Source organism: Suricata suricatta, chromosome 11 (assembly GCF_006229205.1).
Source record: "Suricata suricatta isolate VVHF042 chromosome 11, meerkat_22Aug2017_6uvM2_HiC, whole genome shotgun sequence".
In the NCBI taxonomy this organism is placed as follows: Eukaryota; Metazoa; Chordata; class Mammalia; order Carnivora; family Herpestidae; genus Suricata; species Suricata suricatta.
The window spans coordinates 32,039,841-32,061,856 of NC_043710.1; the positions used below are offsets into that span (position 1 = coordinate 32,039,841).

The 22,016-nt window shown below is 41.1% G+C and overlaps 1 protein-coding gene across 5 annotated transcripts in view; it reads left to right on the forward strand.

Annotated features, from left to right (window-relative positions):
* The first annotated feature begins 1,582 nt into the window (after positions 1 to 1,582).
* BDNF (brain derived neurotrophic factor) overlaps positions 1,583 to 22,016 on the forward strand; it is a 56,321-nt gene continuing 35,887 nt past the window's right edge. The window contains exons 1-2 of one of the 5 annotated variants that reach the window (XM_029957153.1): positions 2,945 to 3,019; positions 21,291 to 21,445. Coding sequence is in view for 1 of the 5 variants with exons in the window: in XM_029957152.1 (XP_029813012.1) it covers positions 1,651 to 1,653 (3 nt within the window). In the remaining 4 variants the exon portion in view is untranslated. Of the gene's footprint in view, positions 1,654 to 2,528; positions 2,719 to 2,944; positions 3,020 to 3,540; positions 3,615 to 21,290; positions 21,446 to 22,016 lie in introns of those variants that run through there. The other 4 variants (XM_029957152.1, XM_029957154.1, XM_029957155.1 and 1 more) reach the window with 4 other exon arrangements.

Below are 22,016 nucleotides of genomic sequence, written 5' to 3' on the forward strand. Positions count from 1 at the left end.
CTCCCTAGGCTGGAGGACGTCACCAAAGATCGAGTTATAGCTTGTTCGAGATTTCCCGAGTTCAATCCCAGTCTTCAGAAGAGAGAGGGGCCCCTTGGCCACCTCTCTCGCCATTACCTTTATTTTACACCCGGTGCGGGGGCGGGGGTAAGGGAGTGGGAAGGTGGTTTGTTTTAATGTGCTTCCACCCCCCCCCCTTTTTTTTCATCTCCTTGAAGTTCCTCCTTTCCTAAGTTACTTTCCGCCGACACGTGACCTCTCCACTTCCCAGCCTGCGCAGCCACCGGTGAGGGAGCGCGGGTCTAAACCGCGGGGCTTCCGGGGAGAGACCCCTCCCACTGCTCGAAATCCCAGCTCAGGCTCCTCCCGAGCGCTGCTCAGCTTCCCCGCCGCGCTCACTCCTGCACTCTGCGGACCCAGGGCCCCCGTGGATGGCGGAAGCGGCTCCGGGGAAGAAGCACCAAGCGGACGCAGAGCGCCGAGCCGCGGAGGTGGCACCCTTCTCTGCCTTTGCCCGCGGCTCCACACTCCGCGGCGCGCCATGCCGACCTAGCTGCGCACCGGGGCTGTTAACTCACATTTGAGAAGCCATAACCTATTAGAGCAAACGCAGTTATAACTTCATTCAACTCAGCCGCTCGAGAGCTCGGTTTACACAGGCTCCTGTGGGCAACTAGTGGCTCGCCCTGGTGCCTCTCGCCTAGTCATCAGTCCCTAAGAGGGAAAGGAAAAGTTGTCGGGCTGATGCGCGCTTCGACGCATGCAGTTGTTCCCAAGGACAATTCACTCACCCACACCTCCCGCCGCCTAGCCCCCAACCCCTCACATGATCATCACTCACGACTTCATCAGCTGGAGACCCTTAGTCATGATGGGGGAGGGGGAGGGGCACGAACTTTTCTAAGAAGTTTCCTTTCTACCAAGGGAGTAACAGTGAATTGGTCACGTAAACAGCACGGATAGTCGTTGCTGCCGCCCCCTCCCCCTCCCCTTGCGCTCTTCTGGTATTATTATTAAAGCGGTAGCTTGCTGGCGCTGATAAGCAACAAGTTCCCCCGCGGTCTTCCCGCCCTAGCCTGACAAGGCGAAGGTTTTCTTACCTGGCGACAGAGAAATCTCCCGAGCCGAGCTCAGTTTTGCCAGAGCTCCAGGTGTGACCTGAGCAGTGGGCAAGGGAGCGGTGTGCAGGCTGGGTTATTTTTATGAGGGTACCTTGAAACTCCTCACTTTCCCGGGGAACTTTTTGTGCCAGGACTCAGTGACGGGCGGTTGGGAGGCAGCCCCAGGAACCACCCGCTATATAGCAGGGCAGTTGGGCAGTCATTGGTAACCTCGCTCATTCATTAGAATCACGTTAGAACTCTAGAGAAAACGTGTCTCTCGGAGTGAGGGCGTTTGCGTAAATCTATAGGTTTTTCAACATCGATGCCAGCTGCTTTGTCTTCTGTAGTCGCCAAGGTGGTTGAGAGTTTAAGCTTGCGGATATTGCAAAGGGTTATTAGATTCATAAGTCACACCAAGTGGTGGGCGATCCACTGAGCAAAGCCGAACTTCTCACATGATGACTTCAAACAAGACACATTACCTTCCAGCATCTGTTGGGGAGACGGGATTTTAAGACACTTGAGTCTCCAGGACAGCAAAGGCACAATGGTGAGTAGCAATAAACCCTGCATTATAATTGAAAAATCTTGACATGTTGCTTAACAACGGGCATATCACAGCTCTTTCTGGCACTTCACACGCCAAAGAGCAGCAGCTACTCAGGCCAGGAGAATCGGGTTTTTACATAGTGCAACTTTAATTGGAATCATTTGAGATTTAACACAGCAATGTGGAACTGCGTGGAACAAACTTGGAGCTGGAGGGGGGTGTGTGTGTGTATGTTATATTGGCCGTTCAAGGCTGATGCTTTTCTCTCAGCCTTCTTGCATCCCATTTTTTTCCTCTATGTGTGTGGTATATGAGCGTATTCTATGATTTATATGTGGGCATGTAATTGACATTCACTAGGGGTTAATATTCATCTAAAAACAATAATGCTACTAGAGACTGGGTTCAGGTAGTGAAGGGGGGTAAGGATGGGGTAGAGACTGGGAGTTTGGGTGCGGATGGGGGTGGGGTTGGTGGGGGAGAAATAAGTCAGAAGTGCATATCACCAGTAATGAAATGGGTAATCCTCTCATAGAAGAAAAGGGTCTCATCAACATGTGATCAACTATTAACAGGATGGCTTTGGCAAAGCCATCCACACGTGACAAAACGTAAGGAAGTGGAAGAAACCGTCTAGAGCAATATCAAGTAGCACTGAATTAGAGATTTTTTAGCCTTTTCCTCCTGCTGCGCCGGGTGTATAATTGGGAGATCGGAGTCCATTCAGCACCTTGGACAGCGCCAACGGATGTGTCCGAGGTGGTGGTACCCTAGGTAGCCGTCTTGGCCCCGCAGTAAAACCAGCTCCGTGTCGCCCTTAAGAAGCGTCTTTTCTGAGGTTCGGCTCATATCGAGATCGGGCTGGAGTCAGATTTTGGAGCGGAGCGTTTGGAAAGCGAGCCCCAGTTTGGTCCCCTCATTGAGCTCGCTGAAGTTGGCTTCCTAGCGGTGTAGGCTGGAATAGACTCTTGGCAAGCTCCGGGTTGGTATACTGGGTTAACTTTGGGAAATGCAAGTGTTTATCTCCAGGATCTAGCCACCGGGGTGGTGTAAGCCGCAAAGAAGGTAAGCATCGGGGCGGGGACCCCCTGCAACCCCAATTCTTGAGCTATTTTGATACTCGATCTTCCTGAGAGGACTCGTGGTGAAGGGGAGGAGGTAGAAGGAGAGCGTGAGAGGGGGGTTGTTTCCTGGTATTTGCCCAGTTTGGATTGCCTTAGGTGAGAGCCTTGGGGTAAAGCGAAAAGGAAAAAAAAAAGAAAAAAGAAAAAAAAAAGAAAGAAAAAGAAAGAAGAAAAAAATGCTCAGTCTTCCTGCGGATATAATGAGTTTAGTTAACTTGGACCTGCAAATGTCTGATTCAAATGTAAGATTTCTCTTTTTCTCCCCTTCACCTTCTTCTTTTCCGTTCTCTTTGCCTATGTGTGTGTGTGTGTGTGTGTGTGTGTGTGTGTGTACAGTAGATTCATTACTAATTATGAAGCTTTTACACAACATTCGATTTCCCAAATTTTGACTATGTATCATTTAGAATCAGGCGGTGGAGGTGTTATACGGTGAGGAAAGGGGAGGTGGAGGTTGGGGACAGGGTAGGAGGTAGCGCTAAATCTCCAACACAAAATGAATCAAGGTAATTTCAGCTCTTCTAGTGAGAAGGATTCATTCTCTATGTATCTCACCCCCTCCCTCTCTCCCCTTCCCTCCCTCCTTCCCGCCCCCCCATCCTTCTACCCCGCCCCCTCCTCCTGCCTCCATCCCTCCCTCATTCTATCTCTTCCCCTCCGTCGCCCTCGCGCCTCGCTGGATGTTTCTTTCTTTTTTTTCTTTTCTTCTACCACCCCCCACTCCTTCCCCTCGAGTTTCGGGCGCTGGCTTAGAGGGCTCCCGCTTTCTCAAGGGAAGGGGAGCCGCCGAGACCGCGCTCTACTCCCCCGCCGGGCCGGATGCCTCACTGAGCCCAGGTCCGAGTCAGTCGGGGTAACTAAGGAAAGGGGGGCCTCTGCTTGGGAGGAGAAGGTCCGTTCTGGGCCGAAGAGCCAGGGAGCGGGCAGGGGGAGGGGGCCCGGGCGTCTGGAGAGGTGAAGAAGAACACTCGCGGATCCGAGTGGCGGCTGGATGGAGCCACCAATCAGCTGGGGCTCAGACCGCCTAACCTCCAGGAGGCTGCACCCTGAGGCGCGGGTGGAAGGCGGCCGGCGAGCTGTGGGGCTGCGGCCGCCGCCGGGGTGGGCCGGGAGGCGGGGAAGATCGACGCTGCTCCGAGCCTCCCAGCCTTCCGCTCCACCTCCCCCGCCTCCGCCCCGGGGGGACCCCGAGAGGCCAGAGCCGGCAGCTACGCTGCCCTCCTGCCTCTCCTCTGGGAACTCAGGGAGTTGCGCGCCTCTGCGCGGGGGCCACCACCCTTTCCACGCTCCTACAAACCTCCACCCACCCCCTTCCCGGACCCTTTGTTCCGACCGCCAAGCCAAGCCCAATGGCAGTTTTCGCCCCAGGGCTTGGGCGTTCTGAACTCCTCCTTCCCGGATCTGCCCTTCTTAATTAAGAGTCGGGCTTGCGGGTGGGGGTGGGGGTAGCGTAGGGGAAAACCTATTTCCAAGACTCAACACTCTACTGTTCTGGCGAACGAAAGAATCCCCACTCTGCCCAGGTAGAAGGGATGGACTCATAGGCAACGCGAGGATATTGTGGAGATTTAGAAGGGGGGGGGGGGAAACCAGGCACTAGGATCAGATGACGGTGATAGGCTGCTCCGCACACAAAGGGAGCGTAGGGCAGGGTTTACGGAGCAAGTCTGCAGCAACGAATGGGGCACAGATTGTTCCGAGATCCAGTCGTTTTCTCAGTCAGATCTACGCGAAAGGAGGAGAGGGGAGGGGCTGGGAGGGGAGCGAGGCGGGAGGGGCTGGTCTTGGGGGCGGGGGGATTTCTGATCAGTCTGATGCAATTCCAAGCGTGCTGCAAAGGAACTCCAAGGAGTCCGCATCACCATCGCCACCCACCCTTCCCAGATGGTGCTGTTTTAAATACGGATCTGCAGGGCTGAACGCAGAACTGGGAGATTTATTGCAAAATCCCGAGAAGGGGGGGAACGGGGAATGGATGGGTAGAATTTAAAGGTGCAACGCTTGCTTTTCCCCAATCAAGAGGCAACCGGTCGGAATTTTTTTTCCCCTGTCTGCCTGTCTGGATTCTAATTCACCAAGGAAGAGGTGTAAATATTGTGACATTTTGAGGCGGCTTGATGGATGAGAAAAAAAATCATCTGTCACTCTAAATTGCAGAGTTCGCTCTTCGAGAGATGTCTGGCTAGCGAATACTCACTGCTGCCTAATACAGTTGCTAGGGCTTCAGATGAATGCATCGTTAAGGGAATATTATCCTTTTAGTCGACTTGCCAATTTATCTGACAGTCGAACCGAGAAAATTGTAGATTTCACGTCTCTGGGAGACAAGGTGGGAAAATGCTTAACAGTCTAATTCTTGTAACCTCGAGATCTTTAACCACTTAAAGCTGCAAAGTGTCACGTCATCCTCTCACACATCTTCGACTTATGAGATAAAATGGTTTCGCCTAAAGTGCTGTGGAAATGTCACTTTAAGAATAGTGCACCTGGTATTCACTATTTATGTGTATTTACATAGAGTTTCTCAGCAGGAAGGCAAGAAATTTCAATTGTTCTGTTTGGAATCAGACGGAAGATTAGAAAGGGATAAAGAGAGGTGAAGAGAAGAGGGGTATTTTTAACCTTAAAAATTAACAATATTCTAGCCTACTTTTGTGCCCTTGGTCTTGCATATTAATATTTCTGTGTGTGAGATTTTAGCTTGGTCTAGCTCCCCCAATGGAATATATCAGTATTGATTCAGATGAAAATATATTCATCCTGCCTGTAGCTTTTTCAGTGTCATTGATAGTAAGACCTACAACACAGCAATTTTTGCAGGATAGAAAAAAAAATGTCTGAAAAGGTTTTGCAAACTGGGAAGCAGACTCTCCATAAGTGGAAGCTATCACTATGACATTCCTTTTTGCATACAGCATTTTCATTTAATGGACCAGGGTACTAGTTATTTTTAGATAATCATCTAATTTGGTTAAGGCAATAAGTGGGGGTTTTAAAAGGAAATTTTTTGCTGGCTTAAGAAATATTATTTGTTAATTTCCTATCCATGTAAATTGGAAAGGAGGCCTTTAAATGATCTAAAGTCAACCTACACAAACGTCTTCATTTATTTGCCAGACTCTTTTTCTATCAACTCTCTAATCTAAATTTTTAATAAGAGAAGCTAGAGAATTAGTTTCTTTTCTTTTCCTGGCCTGTCCTCTAGGGGAAGCTTTAGTAAGAAACAACATCCCCAAATCAGGCAATGTGAGAGACAAGGCCTGGATGACCACAAAATAGATAATCAGCCAAAACAACCAGCAAATAGAAATGAAGAAAAATCAGCACTGAGGTAGGACTTAAAGAGGATTTTTATTTTTGATTTTATGATTTAGGGACCAGACTCCAACCTGCTCAGATAACATTCACTCGATCAAATTGTCTACAATCTGTCAGAATGATGTCTAACTGAACATATTTTTTTTATTAAGTATACTTATACCAAAGGCCAGTAAAGCTATTCTTTCCTTTTAATTAGGATGAAGTAATCTAACCATTCAAATGATTCTAATGAATATGAACTGATATCATCTGGTTTAAAAATTCTGCTTAAAACTAAATTTTTTTTCTGAAAAGCACTGACTTGCCAGAAAAATATCTATTTTTGTAGCTTTCTTTTCACTCTATGGATAATTTAATGAGTTGCCTATTTTAATTTTACAACTGCTACCTCAGAAGTATCTCAAATTATCTTTCTTTGGCTCGTGTCTTTCTCTGCTGATCTGCTACTGCTACTGCTGTGTGTGTGTGGTGTATGTGCGTGTGGGGTGTGAGTGTGTGTGTGTGTGTGTGTGTGGCGCGCGCATGCGTGTATTTATGTGTTTTCTGGTGAGTTTAACAAGCAATGAATTTCTTAAATTTACATGTCATAATCCATATAAAGAACAGAGTGTGGTACTTAATAAAAATAAATATTAACATTTAGTGAGAGCTTGCTATTATTGAATCTTATGGAAGGGGGGGCAGTGCCTTTAAGAGGAGAAAGATTAAATTCTTAGACAATAAAAAGAAAATTTTCTCACCCCGTTGATTTAAGAGGGATTATACTTTCAAAACTAGGAGGGTTTTTTTTTTGTTTTTTTTTTTACTTTGGAAGTTAAAGCTTTAACAAGTGTGCCTTGAGGAGGTACCATGTTCCATGAAGACTCCTACTCCAAAACCGCATGGTGCAGAGATCAGAATGTTGAACGCTTTATCCCTGTCTCTATTTTCATTTGGCAATTTTTGAAGTGTTCATTTTGAGTTTTTAAAAGTTTAGGCAGACTTTTTTTTTTACTTTTTTTGTTTTTTCCTAGTATTCTAAAGGAGTCTTATAAATAATTCTGCTGTAATGGAGACTTTATTTACATTTCCTAATAATAGTATTTTATACGCACCTTATTTGATCTCTTCAGCAACTGTGTAGGGTAGGAGTTCTCAGTCTCCTTTTTACAAATGAGGAAATTCAGATTCAGAGTTTCCCAAGACCATATTGGCAGTAAGATGTGAAGACTGACTCAGTCTGTTCCTTCAGATTTCAAGGATTGTGCTTGTTCCTCTCCAGACCATGCTGCCTCAAATCCCACTTAGGTATCTGAAGGGATTCCACGCATTATTTCCTCCTATTTTGATTTCTTTGATTAAAAAATATATCTACAAATAGTTTCCAAAATTCTGCTATGACCTCTTCCTAAGCCATTTCCCTCTCCCACAATTGGAGGATCAAAGAAGGTAGGAATCTTCATATAGCTAACATACCATCTGAATACCCCCAGAAACAACACAGATAATAGGAAGAGCCAAAGCCAAGAAGCACTTTACTTTTATTTGAGAGTCATAGAATCTGAGGGCTGGGAAGGTTCTCAGAGGTCACTTAAACCCAACCCATATCTGATGCATGAATTCATACTGGCTTGTTTTCTTCCAAGCCTCTAGAATTTCATCCCAGTTTTCGTTTCCTGAGATCGGGCTTGTCTTGGTAGATATTTTGATACTTACAGGGATCATAAGCTTGACTGGCCATTTCCTACTTAGCCTAAAAGGTGTGCTTTCTATAGAAACTCTAGTAATTTTATGCTATAAACATTAGCTGACAACCTTTATGGTTAAACTGTTGGAGTCTGGAGATTCAGCAATAAGAAAGACTAAATGCCACCTTCTTGATGGAGTTTATAGTTTAGACAATGACTAGTTCTTTAATCTGCTCTAATCCCTGGAAGGGGACAAACTGCTGGATTCTTACCTTTTCCAAGAGAACACAGTGACCCAAATTAAAAGCCTGAGTTCAAGCTTCCCTCCCAACTAGTTGTCAGTGGCTGAAAAAAATCAATTAGTCCCTCTCGATCTCTATTTTCTCACACATAAAAAAAGAAGGATGTTCTCAGGATAAACTCTAAATTCCAATTTAGATCAATGTTTAAGTGATATAGCGGATAACTCTTCCTTCATGGAAGGTAGGGCCCAAGTCACCCTAACTTTTGATGACTTACAATTTTGGGTGCCACCAGTTTTTTTTATCTTGTTTGTTAAGAAGTACATTATGAGAAGGCAAGGCAATTTATTTAAACCCAGCATAGAAATAATCTAGATATTGAACCTATCATTTTCTGAGAAATGATGACTTGGAGAATTTTAATTTGAACAACAATCTCAAACTCCTGCAGATTATTTTTTAAAGATATGGGATGATGAGAGAGACTCACTATCAAATACCTATTTTCTTTGTGCAAGAAGTTCTAATTTTTTAGGTCATTTCTTTTTAAAATCAAAGATATCACATCCTGAAATTGTTTGGGCCTTATAAATAATGCATTCTATACACATGATAATAGATAATTAGATGGACCAACTAGGAAAAACATGAAAGGGAGCTGGTAGCCCAAGGATTGCAGAAGGTGTGTGGGCATCTTGACATCCAGGAAATGCTATAGATCTGTCCTTAGCTAACTCAGCCTGGTGGAGATAATTAAGAAAAAATGTGGGTGTAGAAAGGCTGCAAGCCATTCCCTAGGATTGGCTAGCTTGCTGCAGTAGTTCAAAAACAATTGGCACAACCACCCACACTGGACATGATTGCCCTTTGATGAGGCAGCTATTGACTTTTATAAAGATGCCATATTTAAAATAACTTCTGATGCACTAAGGATGACAGATATCATTCCTGAATTCTATTTTAGACAAATGGCAAAATATATTCCAAAGTATTAATTTAAAAATAAAAAAAGAAGCTTTAAAATCTAGTCTCTAAAACCCAACAGTTTAGCAACATGTGATCTCTGAATTTAACAGTTCATTCCGAAGCCTGGAAGAACATGTGGCCTATATGAGACATTTTGACCAGTTGTGAGCATTTTCTGGACCCCCACAGGAATTTGAAAGTACTTTGCCTCTGAGTAAATGTTAAATGCACTGATCAACAAAAACAAACTCCCCCCACTGGGAAAGAGAAATCCATTCAATTGCCCTAAACAGCGGAAGAAACTGCTCTGAGATCTTTGTGCTCAGACTGCACGTTATGATGTTATGGAATCTAGAAATTCCTTCAGAATATGCCAGGTCCCATACTTAACAGCACTAAAAGGGGTTGGAATTTATTTATCTTAATATCCAGCTTCAAGGAAAATATCAAGTCTACCTACTCCCTACTCCCTAGGTAATAAGGTGACTGTGGGAAGAAATACCCAAATTGAGTGATTATAGAAAGGCTTCATGAAGATCTAAAACCTTGGGGACAGGATATTGCAGGGTGAGTGAATAGAAAGGAGAAACATGAACAGAAAATTAAGCAAGGAAAATAAAAGAGGAAGCCAAATGGGGCTAGTATCAAACAGAGAGGGGTATCCCCTCTACGAGCGTTCCTTAAGGCCATTTGTCTTCCACTGAGACTGATCTCCACCATCTATGCTCATTATTCTGGTTACTTTGGTAGGAAACCATTTCTTCTACTTTTACCTTCCTTCTCCAGTGAGGACTTCTTCCTCCCCAGCAACTTCCATAATCAGTGTTTGAAAATGGCCTTGTTATTGTTTCTCCTTAGAATATATTGGATTAACATGAGCGCTATAACCACTTTTGTGCCTTGGACCCCACTCCTGGCAGTCTGGCCAAGCCTATGTAAATAAAATAATGTTTCTAATAAATAAAATTTTAAAAAATTTAAGATTACAAAGGAAGCCAATTACATTTAACACAGTTATAAAGATATATAAAAAACAGTATATTGTGTGATATAGTAACGTGCTTTTTTAATGCATTAAATAAGATCTAACAGTATGTAGATGCTAAAATTTTGAAGTAGTAATGAGCATCAACATATTTTGAGATGTCTGTAACAACTGACAAGTGAAATGAAGGTGTCTGTGATTTCTGTTGGTGACAAAGTCTGCAAATATTACTATGTAGCATTTCACAAACATATTTCACAAAACAACTTGTTGGGGGATGCTTATTAGCATAGCATAGATTCAGAAATGCAAATCTACTTTCTTGCTGTCTTTCAGTATTAGCCATTAAGTTTACCTCCCTGGCAAAAAGAAAGTGGCCTTTGGGGAAAACTTTTAAAATGTACTTTTGCCATTAGACAAGTTGCCAAGTGGAGAAAGAACCAACTGATGAGATGGTTAAGGTCTAGTGACACATTTCTATTGACTGAGTTTGCTATTACTGTAAAGTTTATCCTTAGTGCCACTCTAGAAATCCATCACTATATTGAAAAGAGAAAAACTTCAGACTCTGGTCACTAACTCAGTGAGCATTGCCTTGGACACCTGGTGTGACTTTACTAACCTCAACACACTGTAGAGACTTCATTTTTTGTCATTACCACACTATGGGAAACTACATGCAAATTCTGATGGGATGAGAGAACATTTAGTTTCCATGTATTCAGTGCTAAGTTCTTTGCTTTGCATTTGATTATACTGTTTAACCCTCAAAGCAACCCTCTGAGTTGGGTTATATTCTAATGGTACAAATAAGGACAGTGGAGCTCAGAGAGTTTAAGGGATTCACCCAAAATTATATAGCAAATCTTAAATGGAAAACCTAAAATTCAAAGCTAAAGTTTTCTGGTTCCAAAATCCATTATAAAATCATGTCTTCCTACCTAATAGCTACCACCCAGATTTGATTTGGGTCTCCCATATTCAGGTTTGCACATACATTTTGTTAAGAGATCTTCAACACACCCTTTGAAATGGCTGAGAATCTCAAAATTAGTACAAGTGCTGGTCTACATTGTATTGAGTCTCTGCTAACTAATGAAAGACTTTCAAACACTCACTGGCACCTATTCTTTTTGACACCCTGTTTTCACAATCACAAAATGGAGACAGTGCTCATACTTACAGTTTTGTGGGGATCAAATCAATCAATACAATCGAAGTGTATTGAGTTCACTGTGGTAAGTACTCTACATTTCCATAGTTAATTGAATTCTTACAACAATCTTTCTAGCCAAAGGTTATTATTCTTATTCTTATTTTAAAGATAAGGAATCTGAGGCATCAATTCATTAACTAACTGTCCTAAATTAACAAAACCAATAAGTGGCAACGCTTGACCCAAAGCCAGGTCAGTCTCATCCCAAAACCCTTTCTTTTACTCAGTAAACTAATCTGTGAATCCTTTAGCTGTTATTATTATAATTGTTGTCATGTTTAAAACACTAGCAAGAAAGAGAATTTCCAGAAATAAGTGTATAGCCACAGAAGAGAAAGAAGAGTATCTGGAACTCTTCACCTGCCTGTTCTTCCTCCCATTTACTTTAGTTTATTAATCCAGTGGACGATGTCTAACTCCTTTCTTAACTTGTTCAGGGCAGCTCTAAGTTAGCTGACTTGCAAGAGTTATTGAGTAAGAAATGTTATAAATTGTTTAGATTAGGACTTAGCATGTTTAGAAGCCATTTCATAAATTTGCCTTTTTGAACTATTAGTGGCTATAGTACTGCAGATGCTGTGATGAGGCATGCCCTCTCCAAAAACACAGTGGATGACAAATCTCCAAAGCTAACATGTTGTTTACAGATATGGAGAAGAAAAGGATGGACAGGCACAATCCTGAATGTAATTACAAGGCTTACAGCCCCTGTTAGGGACTAAAATGTTTATTGGCTTTCCTTGTGCAATTCAATATTCTTCCTCCAAAGGCTCCACTCCAAACTTGGAATTTCTCTGGAAATAGCATCTCACTTGGGAGAATGCCAAAAATTGGTGTCTGGGTCCTTTGTGTATTTGCACCAACTCAGAACTCAGAACACGAGCTCTAGAAATAAGCTGGAAGATAGTCCAGGTAAGGCAGTTATACATGCACTTGGGCATCATCCCGATAAAATTCATTCATCTTCCCCTCAAAAAGCACCTCCTAGAAAGATGTGGCTTTTTAAAAATGTTTATTTATTTATTTATTTATTTATTTTGAGAGCATGAAAGAGACGGGTGGGGGGAGGGACAGAGAAAGGGAGAGAGAGAATCCCAAGCAGGCTCCAACTGCCAATATAGAACCTGACATGGGGCTTGAACTCGTGAACTATGAGATCATGACCTGAGCTGAAAGCAAAAGTCAGGAGCTTAACCAGCTGAGCTACCCAGTTACTCCAAAAGATGTGGCTTTAAATGGGGGATTGGATGCATACTGGTAAGTTTTAGCATGAGTCAGTGATCTCTGCATAGCTGCTAAAGTTAAGTAAAAAATCAAAGATTCAGAAACCTCATCCTGCCTCTACTTCAATTTATGCAAGAAAGTATGGCCTGAACTCATAATGTATTTGTTATGTCCCTGAGCTCAGAAACCATTCTAGCAGGAAAGGATGATATTAAAGGACATTTTAATGTGTGAAAAAGTCCACCTAAAGCCCTGTCAGAGGTAACCATATGCTATAAAAAGAGAGAAGAGTATGAATCCTTACCTTGGCTCAGGGCTCTAACTTGAGGAGAAATAATTAGATGAGTTTCAAGTTTAGTTTACTAAATGATATACAGTTCCAGAGAGAAGTCTGAATATAGAAGGAAAAAAAGTACCTTAAAGATCTAGTTCAGTAGTTACCCCTGGTGCATTGAAATCACCGTTTTATGCTCTTTCTGAGCTAAGGTCTGAATGTGCCGCCAGATTTGACAGACATGGCTTATAGCCCAGTGCCCTTGTTTTATTGATCAGGCAAGTGAGGTGTACACTAGTGAAGATCTCTTATTCAACAAACATTTTTATGAATCACAGAGTCTCCATATGGGCTACGACATGCCCAGGTTACATGGTCAAAAAGTGATAAAGTTTAAACTAGGACCCAAACTCTCTTGACTGTTATATGGCTTCAAAATTATATCAGATGACAATAATATTTCTTCTATTTTCTAATAATAAAAACATAAGACAACAATGGATAGCCTGTGGAAGATTTTCATTACCTTGGTTTTCAAAATAAAGTATTTAATATATAACTTAGATTAGTTACTAAAATATAAGCATAACTAACAAGATTTATAGTATGCCAATAAGTCATTATTAATTAATGTTGATAATACAAAACTAATTATATTTTAAACTTCTTCAGTACTCCATACTTTATGATTATTGAGATACTAGCTAAGACAAGATGAATGGAAAGTTCAAGTTTTCATTGATTTCTCTATTATTCCCTGAATTTTCAGTTACTTCATTCAGTTCTAGATTCTTGAGATTTAACAACAGCTTTATTTGGTTTTCAGTGACAGAATTTTTGTAGGTTTCTCCCCATTCCCCCTAAGAAAACAAAACAAAACAAAAACATTGATGATCTCCCTTAAGTGATGAAAAAATAAGAGGGGAATTCTAATATTAATTGTATTTATTGAAATCCTTAAAAATGTTAGAAAATGTTTACTAATTTAAACTTTATATTTTAACCCACATCATTTTCCAAAGAGATAATCTTTTTTTTTTTTTTTTTTGGTAAGCTCTACACCCAACATGGGACTTGAACTCATGACCCTGATATTAAGATTTGCATGCTCCACTGACTAAGTAGCCAAACACCCCCTAAATAAATACTCTATAAGGCTGGGGTTTTTTTGTTCTTCATATGACATCCATATATATATATAATAACACTTTGTGATTAATTTCTATTATTAAGTACTGTTCTGAAGTCGTGCTCTTATAAAAATTAATTAATTGAAGTGTAAATTAGATATTTATAAATTTTTCCTAAAATGAAGAATGCAATTACATAAATAACAACAGTATGAATTATCAAGGACACAATAACAAAACGTAATATTAAAAATGTTAGTCAAGCAAATAGTCAAGAATATGTCAAACTTCTATATATTTTTTGAGACAAATTGGCATCATGTAGGTTAGCATGATTTTTTTTATGGAATTCAACTTATTTTTACTCACTTTAATTAGTTTTTGTGTGCAGATAAAATGGAAGGCAATGGAAATTTGGCTTGCAAAGTAGTTCTAAGATGATCTACATCCACAATCTGGTTGTAATGCCATAAGAATATGTTTATTATGTGAGAATGGTAATTCAAATTAGCATTCAGTATAGACATAAAGCAATGAGCAATGCAAGCTAACTTCAGTTATTTATCCTGGGAACTTTTTCTTTTTTTAAATTAAAAAGGTCAGAATATATAATAGTATTGGCTCATTCTTCCCAAGTACTCCAGGAAAACATGTCTATGAAATAAAAGATTCTCAATGCTACACATTTTGCTGTATTTGGGAGAGGCATGGAATTTGGTATTAAAGTTCTGGGTTTTCATTTTTCTAATTCAGCAGAGAGGCTATCTTGAGGAAAGCTGACTGTGGTCTGAATTTGCATCCCAGAAATACATTTTATTTGTATCATGGAATCAATGTCTGACTTCCAAAATTGGATATTGCGCCATATTCTCCCTTACCTCATATTCACTACCCATCTTTCCCAGTTCATAACTACTGTCTAAGGAAAAGAAATTGGGTTTCTTTGAGTGTACATATAGAAATGACTGACAAAAACATCAATTAAGGGGTCTTGGACTTTACACATGTGGCTTTACCTTCCCCCATTTTTTCCCCATGCTACTCCATCTCTCTTCCTCAAGGTTTATGCAACATTTTATTTGTCCTGTCCATCTGCATCACCATTACCCTTTCTTTGATCCAACTATACTTATCACTTCTTGGTGCCCTGCATTGATAAACCAAGGTTTAAGAAATGCCTACTTACAGCAAACACTCTTACTAATGTTCATTTGGTCACAGAGTCCCTTAACAAATTCTCGAAATTATATTAAGAAGGGGGAAATAAATGTTTTCCTCTCCTCTTCAGTTTCTTGTTAGAGTGTTCATTTCATTCAGTGTCTAACCTAATTTCTTGTTGGGACTACTGGATTGATTTTGTAGTCACCATTGAATGCCCTAAGCGTGACCTAAAGAGACAACCATAAGTAGTAGGAATGGTATTTCAGCTGACTCCATGCTATTCATCTGAGCTATAAAGAATGAGAAGGCCCAAAATATTTGGTCACACTGGATTGTGAGATCATAACAGAGATAGAAATGACAAGTGAAATGATCAGTTAAACTTGATTCTAGGTGTCATGTAGGTTAACATGACTCTTTTTTATGGACTTCAATTTAGTTTTACTCTATTCTAATTAGGCTTCATAGGCAGACAAAATGAAAAAGATATGGTTCACATTAGGAGAAGGTTGAAGTTTTAAACTTAGTGTAGTGTTTCATAGTTCTTACCCTCTGAGAGAACTTATATCAAAATAAACACTTGAGAGTATGCAAGCACTGTCCCACTTTAACAGATAAAGGTCCACAACTTGGGATATTTAAGTGGAGTACAGAAAAGTCACTTGTTCTTAAACAATTTTGTTGAGAAGAAAAGAAGTAAAAACTAAGTGTCCTATTCAAGATCTGTTTCTTTTGCAAAGTGCTTCATCTAAAAATTAAGGATAAAAGATACAGCTTTGACATGAAGGCTCATCTTTTTATGAAACAAACCACTTTGGTCTCTAAGTTGCAAGGGAAGGATTTGTCAGTATAATTGAATCTCCCCTTTAGTTTTTCCCAACAGCTGTGTTCAGATAATTCATGACTCCCATGTTTCCTGAGCCCTGGATAATTTCACACACATGTCTAGTTTGGGGCTCTACATTTTCAGAAGAATATGGAGATCTTGGAGAAGGTCCAGGGTAGACCAAGGGAAATGATTAATGGATTGGAAGTTGGAGTTTATGAAGAAAGGTTGTGAGATCTGATTTCTTGTATGAGAAAAGTCCGAGTTGTGACTTAATAACATAAGGAGGTTAGTAAGCAGCTGTTCTCCATCCTCACTAAGGTTGGATGAAATGAAATAAGATATAAATTGCAACAAGAACCAAAATGTGTTATAAATGGGAACTTCCAAGCACTAGAATTTCTGGATCCTTAGAAAGGTCCTCAGAAGCAGGATGTGGAATCTCCTTTACTGGTCTGTAATGGTAGGCCAATGAGCAGTGAGGAAGATAAGATAGTCTCTTAGCATCCCTTCTGTATCTACTTTTGATAAATCCACCTAATCATATTTAGAAAAATTGTTTGCTGGTACTATGCCTCATTTCCTTTCTCCCACTACTTACATCCACGACCCCTTATTCTTTGTCTACCTTCTATAAAATGCTGCCAACCAAGAGTAAATAGGGCACTGATCCATCATGGTGGGTTCTCCCCAGCTGCTAGGTGCCCTTCCAGTTTTGGGAACAAGTTTCTTGTGCATCACTACTGTCCCTGGCCACTGGTGCATGCTGCATGTCATCTTTCCATACACCAAACCCATGGCAAGGGAAAACAAAACCAAACATAATTTCCTACCCTTTACTAATTCACAAATGACCCAATGGACTAAAAGGCACATCTTAGGTTCTGGAATTTGAGCACCTAAAGAGTGGAAATATGTTTTATTCATTTGCCTTTAACATAGTCCATAGAGTTGGGGCACTTGGCTGGCTCAGTCAGTGAAGCATATGACTCTTGAACTCATGGTGGTGAGTTCGAGCCCCATGTTGGATATAGAGATTACTGAAAAAGTAAAATCTTAAAACAAAATAAAACATAGTCCATAGAGAAATGTCTGGCAGTAGGTATTCAGCAAGTTTTCATCAACTGAATGAATGTAACCATGACATGAAGATAATAAACTGAAGATGAACTAAAGTTGAGAAAAGTCAAGAGTTTCTTATGTTTCCAAATGGTTCTGTATGCTAGACAAATCAAAAGTCTGACCCTTGGCTGCCACATGTGTAGCCCTGAGTATTTTATTCCTACCATGCCTGTGCTATCCTGGAGGACTTTGACAAGAAAGCCACTTGCACATCCTGCTCTGGTCCTTTGTCAAAGAGACCATTCAAGATAGGCACTGTGTTGATTCAGAATCACACAAAAATAGGCCAAATTCTTAGTGTGATTTTTTTTTCATATGACTTTAAGAAGTTCAGTGATTTTTTTCTCTAAGTTATCTTTTTGTACATGTTTCTGACTTTCTTTATGAAGAATATGAAGTAGCAGTAGAAAATCTCTCACCCCCACCATCACACAGCCTAAATACTTAGATCTCCAAAATAAGGTAATCTGTTCCTTACAATTTGATTCAATGTCCTGAAGCCCTTTGGTTTAAATTTGCTAATTCTTCTCATGGCACTTCTCCCAATAACACCAACAAAATACCACAGGCAGCTGTCACTGTCAGTCTGTTGTTCTAAGTCTACAATCACATTTCTTTTGACTGTGCTTAGAGAAATGTTACAATGAGTAAACCGATTTATTCTTCACTATTCGTTTTTAAATGTTCTCCGGGAAAATCTGGTAACTCAGAGGGTTACAAATTGATGACTCTCATATGTTTAGGGGTTAGCCTCAGTTATTTCCTAATGGGTTTGGTGCTGTTTTTCTTGATCCCACTAAATATTATTCCCAGATGGGATTGGTTTTTGACCTTCTTGTTCTATTCTCCTAATTTTGGCCCTTCGAACATTTTCATACCGTGGTTCCTTTTGTTTGTTTGCCACTAATGGCCATGCCTGGTTACATAATTCTTTTAACAGGTGTTGACCAATTTGGTCACATCTGATTATGTCATAGGGCTATTCCTCTGGTTCATAAAAAGCTTACAGAGAAGAAGTATACGTCATATTAAGGTATCATCTAATGAACAGGGGTATTATTTCTCCTGTAAGATTTTTCTCGGGACAGGCCTTCCTTAATAATTTGGGGGATTATTAGTGACATAGTTCAATGCTGGATTGGGCCTTTGAAATAATCCAGCATTACTTTGAAAATACCTTTGCCACTCTGCTAAGCAGGACAGTTTTCTGTTTATGTATTATTTTCCCTATGCTAATTACTAAGATTTTCAGCAGTTTTTGAGGTATATTCATTTGATTCTAGACAACTATTTTGGTTTTTTTATTTTTGCAAGGAGGATTGAAGGCAGGAGTAACTAGGAAACTTAAACATAATTAAACATAAAATGCTTGTAATGATAGTAGAATTGACCTCAGCCAATTAAAATTATTAATAGAAAAAATATGTCAATGTCAAATCTGAGCCTACTGCCTCTGTTCCCACTTGAGTAATGAGGATTAGTTTATATTTCCTGACAAGAGTAGATAGGAATTCATATTTCTTCCTGACTTCTGTCCTTCTAGAACATTGGGTTAGAATAGATTTAGCCCATAACCAAAAATAAATAAAGATTTTGACTAATTCAAAATTAATTTTTTAAACCCCTCCCAAAATGAAATAGGGAATATTTTCTTTTCAAACAGTAAAGTTTTTCTTCCTTTGGGTGCTTGAGAAACTGTTCAGATCATAAACTTGGAAACTTCGTTTCTAACATATTGACCATGTGAGAGACTAATCTTTAGGGAGAATCAGAAATGTGTGCTCTATATTTTCAGCACCATCCCTGATTGTAATAGGAAAATAATTTTGTAATGGTCTTAGACTTCTAACACTGTCTCCATATGCTACCTGAACTAAACAAATAAAAAAATTTTTCAAAATTCCGTGCAATGCACCAGTACAACTTTAGTTTATCTTAGCTTCATTGTTTCTGAATGTAAGGTGTACTTTAAGGCAAATAAGCCAGTATCATAAGTCTGATCTTTTACTGTTTTGGTAACAGTGTAACCACAAATCAGAAAGTTTCAAAATGCTCAGAAATGTCAAGAGGTCTGATTCATCAAAGGGTTTATCTGAATTGGCATTTGATCTTCTTTTATTTTGAAATAGTCCTGCCATTTCTGACTCCTCTGTCTTTTCCTCAGTAAGACTGCACCACACACTGGAAGGTAGAGATACAAACATTTATTTATTCAAGAGAGGGAAGGAATAAGAAGACTGGCCACAGACACAATCAGAGTCTCATAAAGGAGAACACTTTTTCCTTCAGCAAAATGCTGATGTGACAATGTGAATTTAGCAGGTAGAAGATTTGCCATAATCTCTGGGCAGCACTGAGAATAAGATTGACTCTTGGTAGGTATTTTTCCCCCGAAGGAAGTAATTTACAATTGAGCTTAAAAACCTAAGGAAATAACTTGTTTTTGAGCAAATTTAAAGTTGAAAAAGAAGCATGGGCTTGAAGTTTGCATAAAGTTATTTAAAAAAAGAGACATTTAGGGTAGGGCTCTTCCGCTACTTTATAAAATAGTACAAGGTTTCGTGTGTGAGTGTGTGTTTAAATTTATAAATCTAGACTTTTAATGGTTTTGCAGTATTAAAAGAAATTTTATCTGCATTCAGGCTACACCCCTGGGTATCAATACAGAGGTACAGAGGTGGCCGCCCTCAGCTTCACGCCTTTCATCCTTTATTGCTCCTGGTTAGCCTGCATGTTTCAAATGCAATAAATATTCCACAATAAACTTCATCCTCTGTGCTCTAGGGTAGTTTGTATGGGTCATGTGTTCTGTCAAGTTGATAGAGGTGCAAGCTAAATGTGTGACACTCTAAGAATATGCATTTTTTAAAAACATTTTGACTATTCAGCCCAACAATTTGCAAAATCCTTTCGGATAACACTTCCAAAGAACAGATAGCTTTGTTTACATTGAGGTGGGGGGAGGCAGGGATATTTCTTGCTAGAGTTCCTGAGTTCATTCAAGTTTTGTCTCTGGCATTTAGCTGTGTGAATTTGGGCAAATTATTTCGTGGCACTGAGTCTCAGGCTCTTTATTCATAAAATAATAATAGTTTCTGTCATTAGTCTTTACAAGCTCTAAAACAGCTAATATAAGTAAACTCATTTTGTTAACTGTAAACCCTTAGATACATTGAACCGACTATGTAATAGTATAATATACTTAGTTCAACCCGCACATTCTTGATAACCACAAGAGGGTCCAGGAATCTAACCCTTTCCCCAAATTAATATTGAAGTGTTTAAGGACATTCTTATAGCAATGAGTCTTAGCAATTATTAGGTCAAACCCCTATGAGATTACAGAGAAATGCACATACACATAAAACTGCCCACCAAATTTGTGGGTGTGTGGATGGGAGATTCCTCTGACACCCATTTATGCATCCCTTAAGAAAGTGTTTCTTAGGTTGTGACCTCAGATTTTCTGCATCCGAATTGCCTGTGGCGCTTGTTAAAATGCTAATCCCAGGACCCTGCCCCACCCCTACTAAATCACAAATTCCGGAGGAGAAATCTGCTTTTTTAGTAGACACCCGGATGATACGGGATGTACGCTTACGGGAGGTCCAAGGACTACAAACTAAGTACTGCTGCCTCTTTCCTTATTCTCTATGTTACGGTCTTTCCCAGGAGCGTACGAATCGTTTGAACTTATGGGAAGAAAAATCAGCTTTCAAAAAGCAGGAACCTAGGTAGACGGGTAAGAGCGTTCGTCCAATGGCCAACTGAAAATAGCTCTCAGGACCCTAGGCACTTCAGTTCTCTCCAAGGTTCTTGGCTACCCGCACCCTGAAGTCTGCTTGCTCTTCGCTGGGTGGGGGAGGGGCGCGAGGGGAGGATTAATTGAGCCAGTCTTCCCCGCCCCCCGCCCTCCCCGCGTAGGTAAAAAACAGAAGGCTTTTTATTTATCTTTGCTGCCCAGCTTCATTATTAAAAGGATTGGTTTATGTGTGTAAGTTTGCTAGGGAGGGAAGTGAAAACATCTGCAAAACCATGCAATGCCCTGGAACGGAACTCTTCTAATAAAAGATGTATCATTTTAAATGCGCTGAATTTTGATTCTGGTAATTCGTGCACTGGAGTGTCTATTTCGAGGCAGCGGAGGTATCATATGACACCGCACGTCAAGGCACCGTGGAGCCCTCTCGTGGACTCCCACCCACTTTCCCATTCACCGCGGAGAGGGCTGCTCGCGCTGCCGCTCCCCCTGGCGAGCTAGCATGAAATCTCCCTGCCCCTGCCGAGATCAAATGGAGCTCCTCGCTCAGGGGGTGCGAGTATTACCTCCGCCATGCAATTTCCACTATCAATAATTTAACTTCTTTGCTGCAGAACAGAAGGAGTACATACCGGGCACCAAAGACTCGCACCCCCCACTTCTTTTTAACCAAAGGAAACGTGAAAAAAATAATAGAGTCTAGGAGTTTTGGGGCCGAAGTCTTCCCCAGAGCAGCTGCCTTGATGTTTACTTTGACAAGTAGTGACTGAAAAGGTGGGTTTCTTTTCTTTCTTTCTCTTTCCGTTTTTCTCTGTTTGGTCTGCTAGAAAGCGTGTGGCTTTAGTGAGGTCTGTCATTGCCTCGGCTTCCTGGCTGGAGCAAGTAACTTGGTGTAACGTTATCTGGGGGCGTTCATTAATAAAAAATGCCGTTATTATCTTGATTGAATTCCTATTAGGCAAACTCTGGAGAGGTCAGTGCACGAACTCTGTTTAAGCCGGAGTGTTTAAGACAGCGGAGTAAACCAATAGCCCCCATGCTCCGTGCGATTTCATTGTGTGCTGGCGTTTGCAGCTCCGTCGTGCGGGAAGGTGCGGGAAGGTGTGTCTTGTGGCCGGGAAAACGCACGCCCTCTCCCGCAGAACTTGAGTGCTGGGATGGGGCGGAGGGAGTTGCCAGGAAGGGGAGCAAGACCCCGGGGACACCGGATTTCCTCTGGCTCCTTCCCGCCCGGGCGCGGACAGCCGGGGTTTCCGCGGAGGGCGCGGACGCGGGGTTCCCCGCGGCGGGGGTAGGTCGCCCCTCGGAGCTGCGGCCGCGGCGCGTGCGTCCTGCCCAGGCGCCC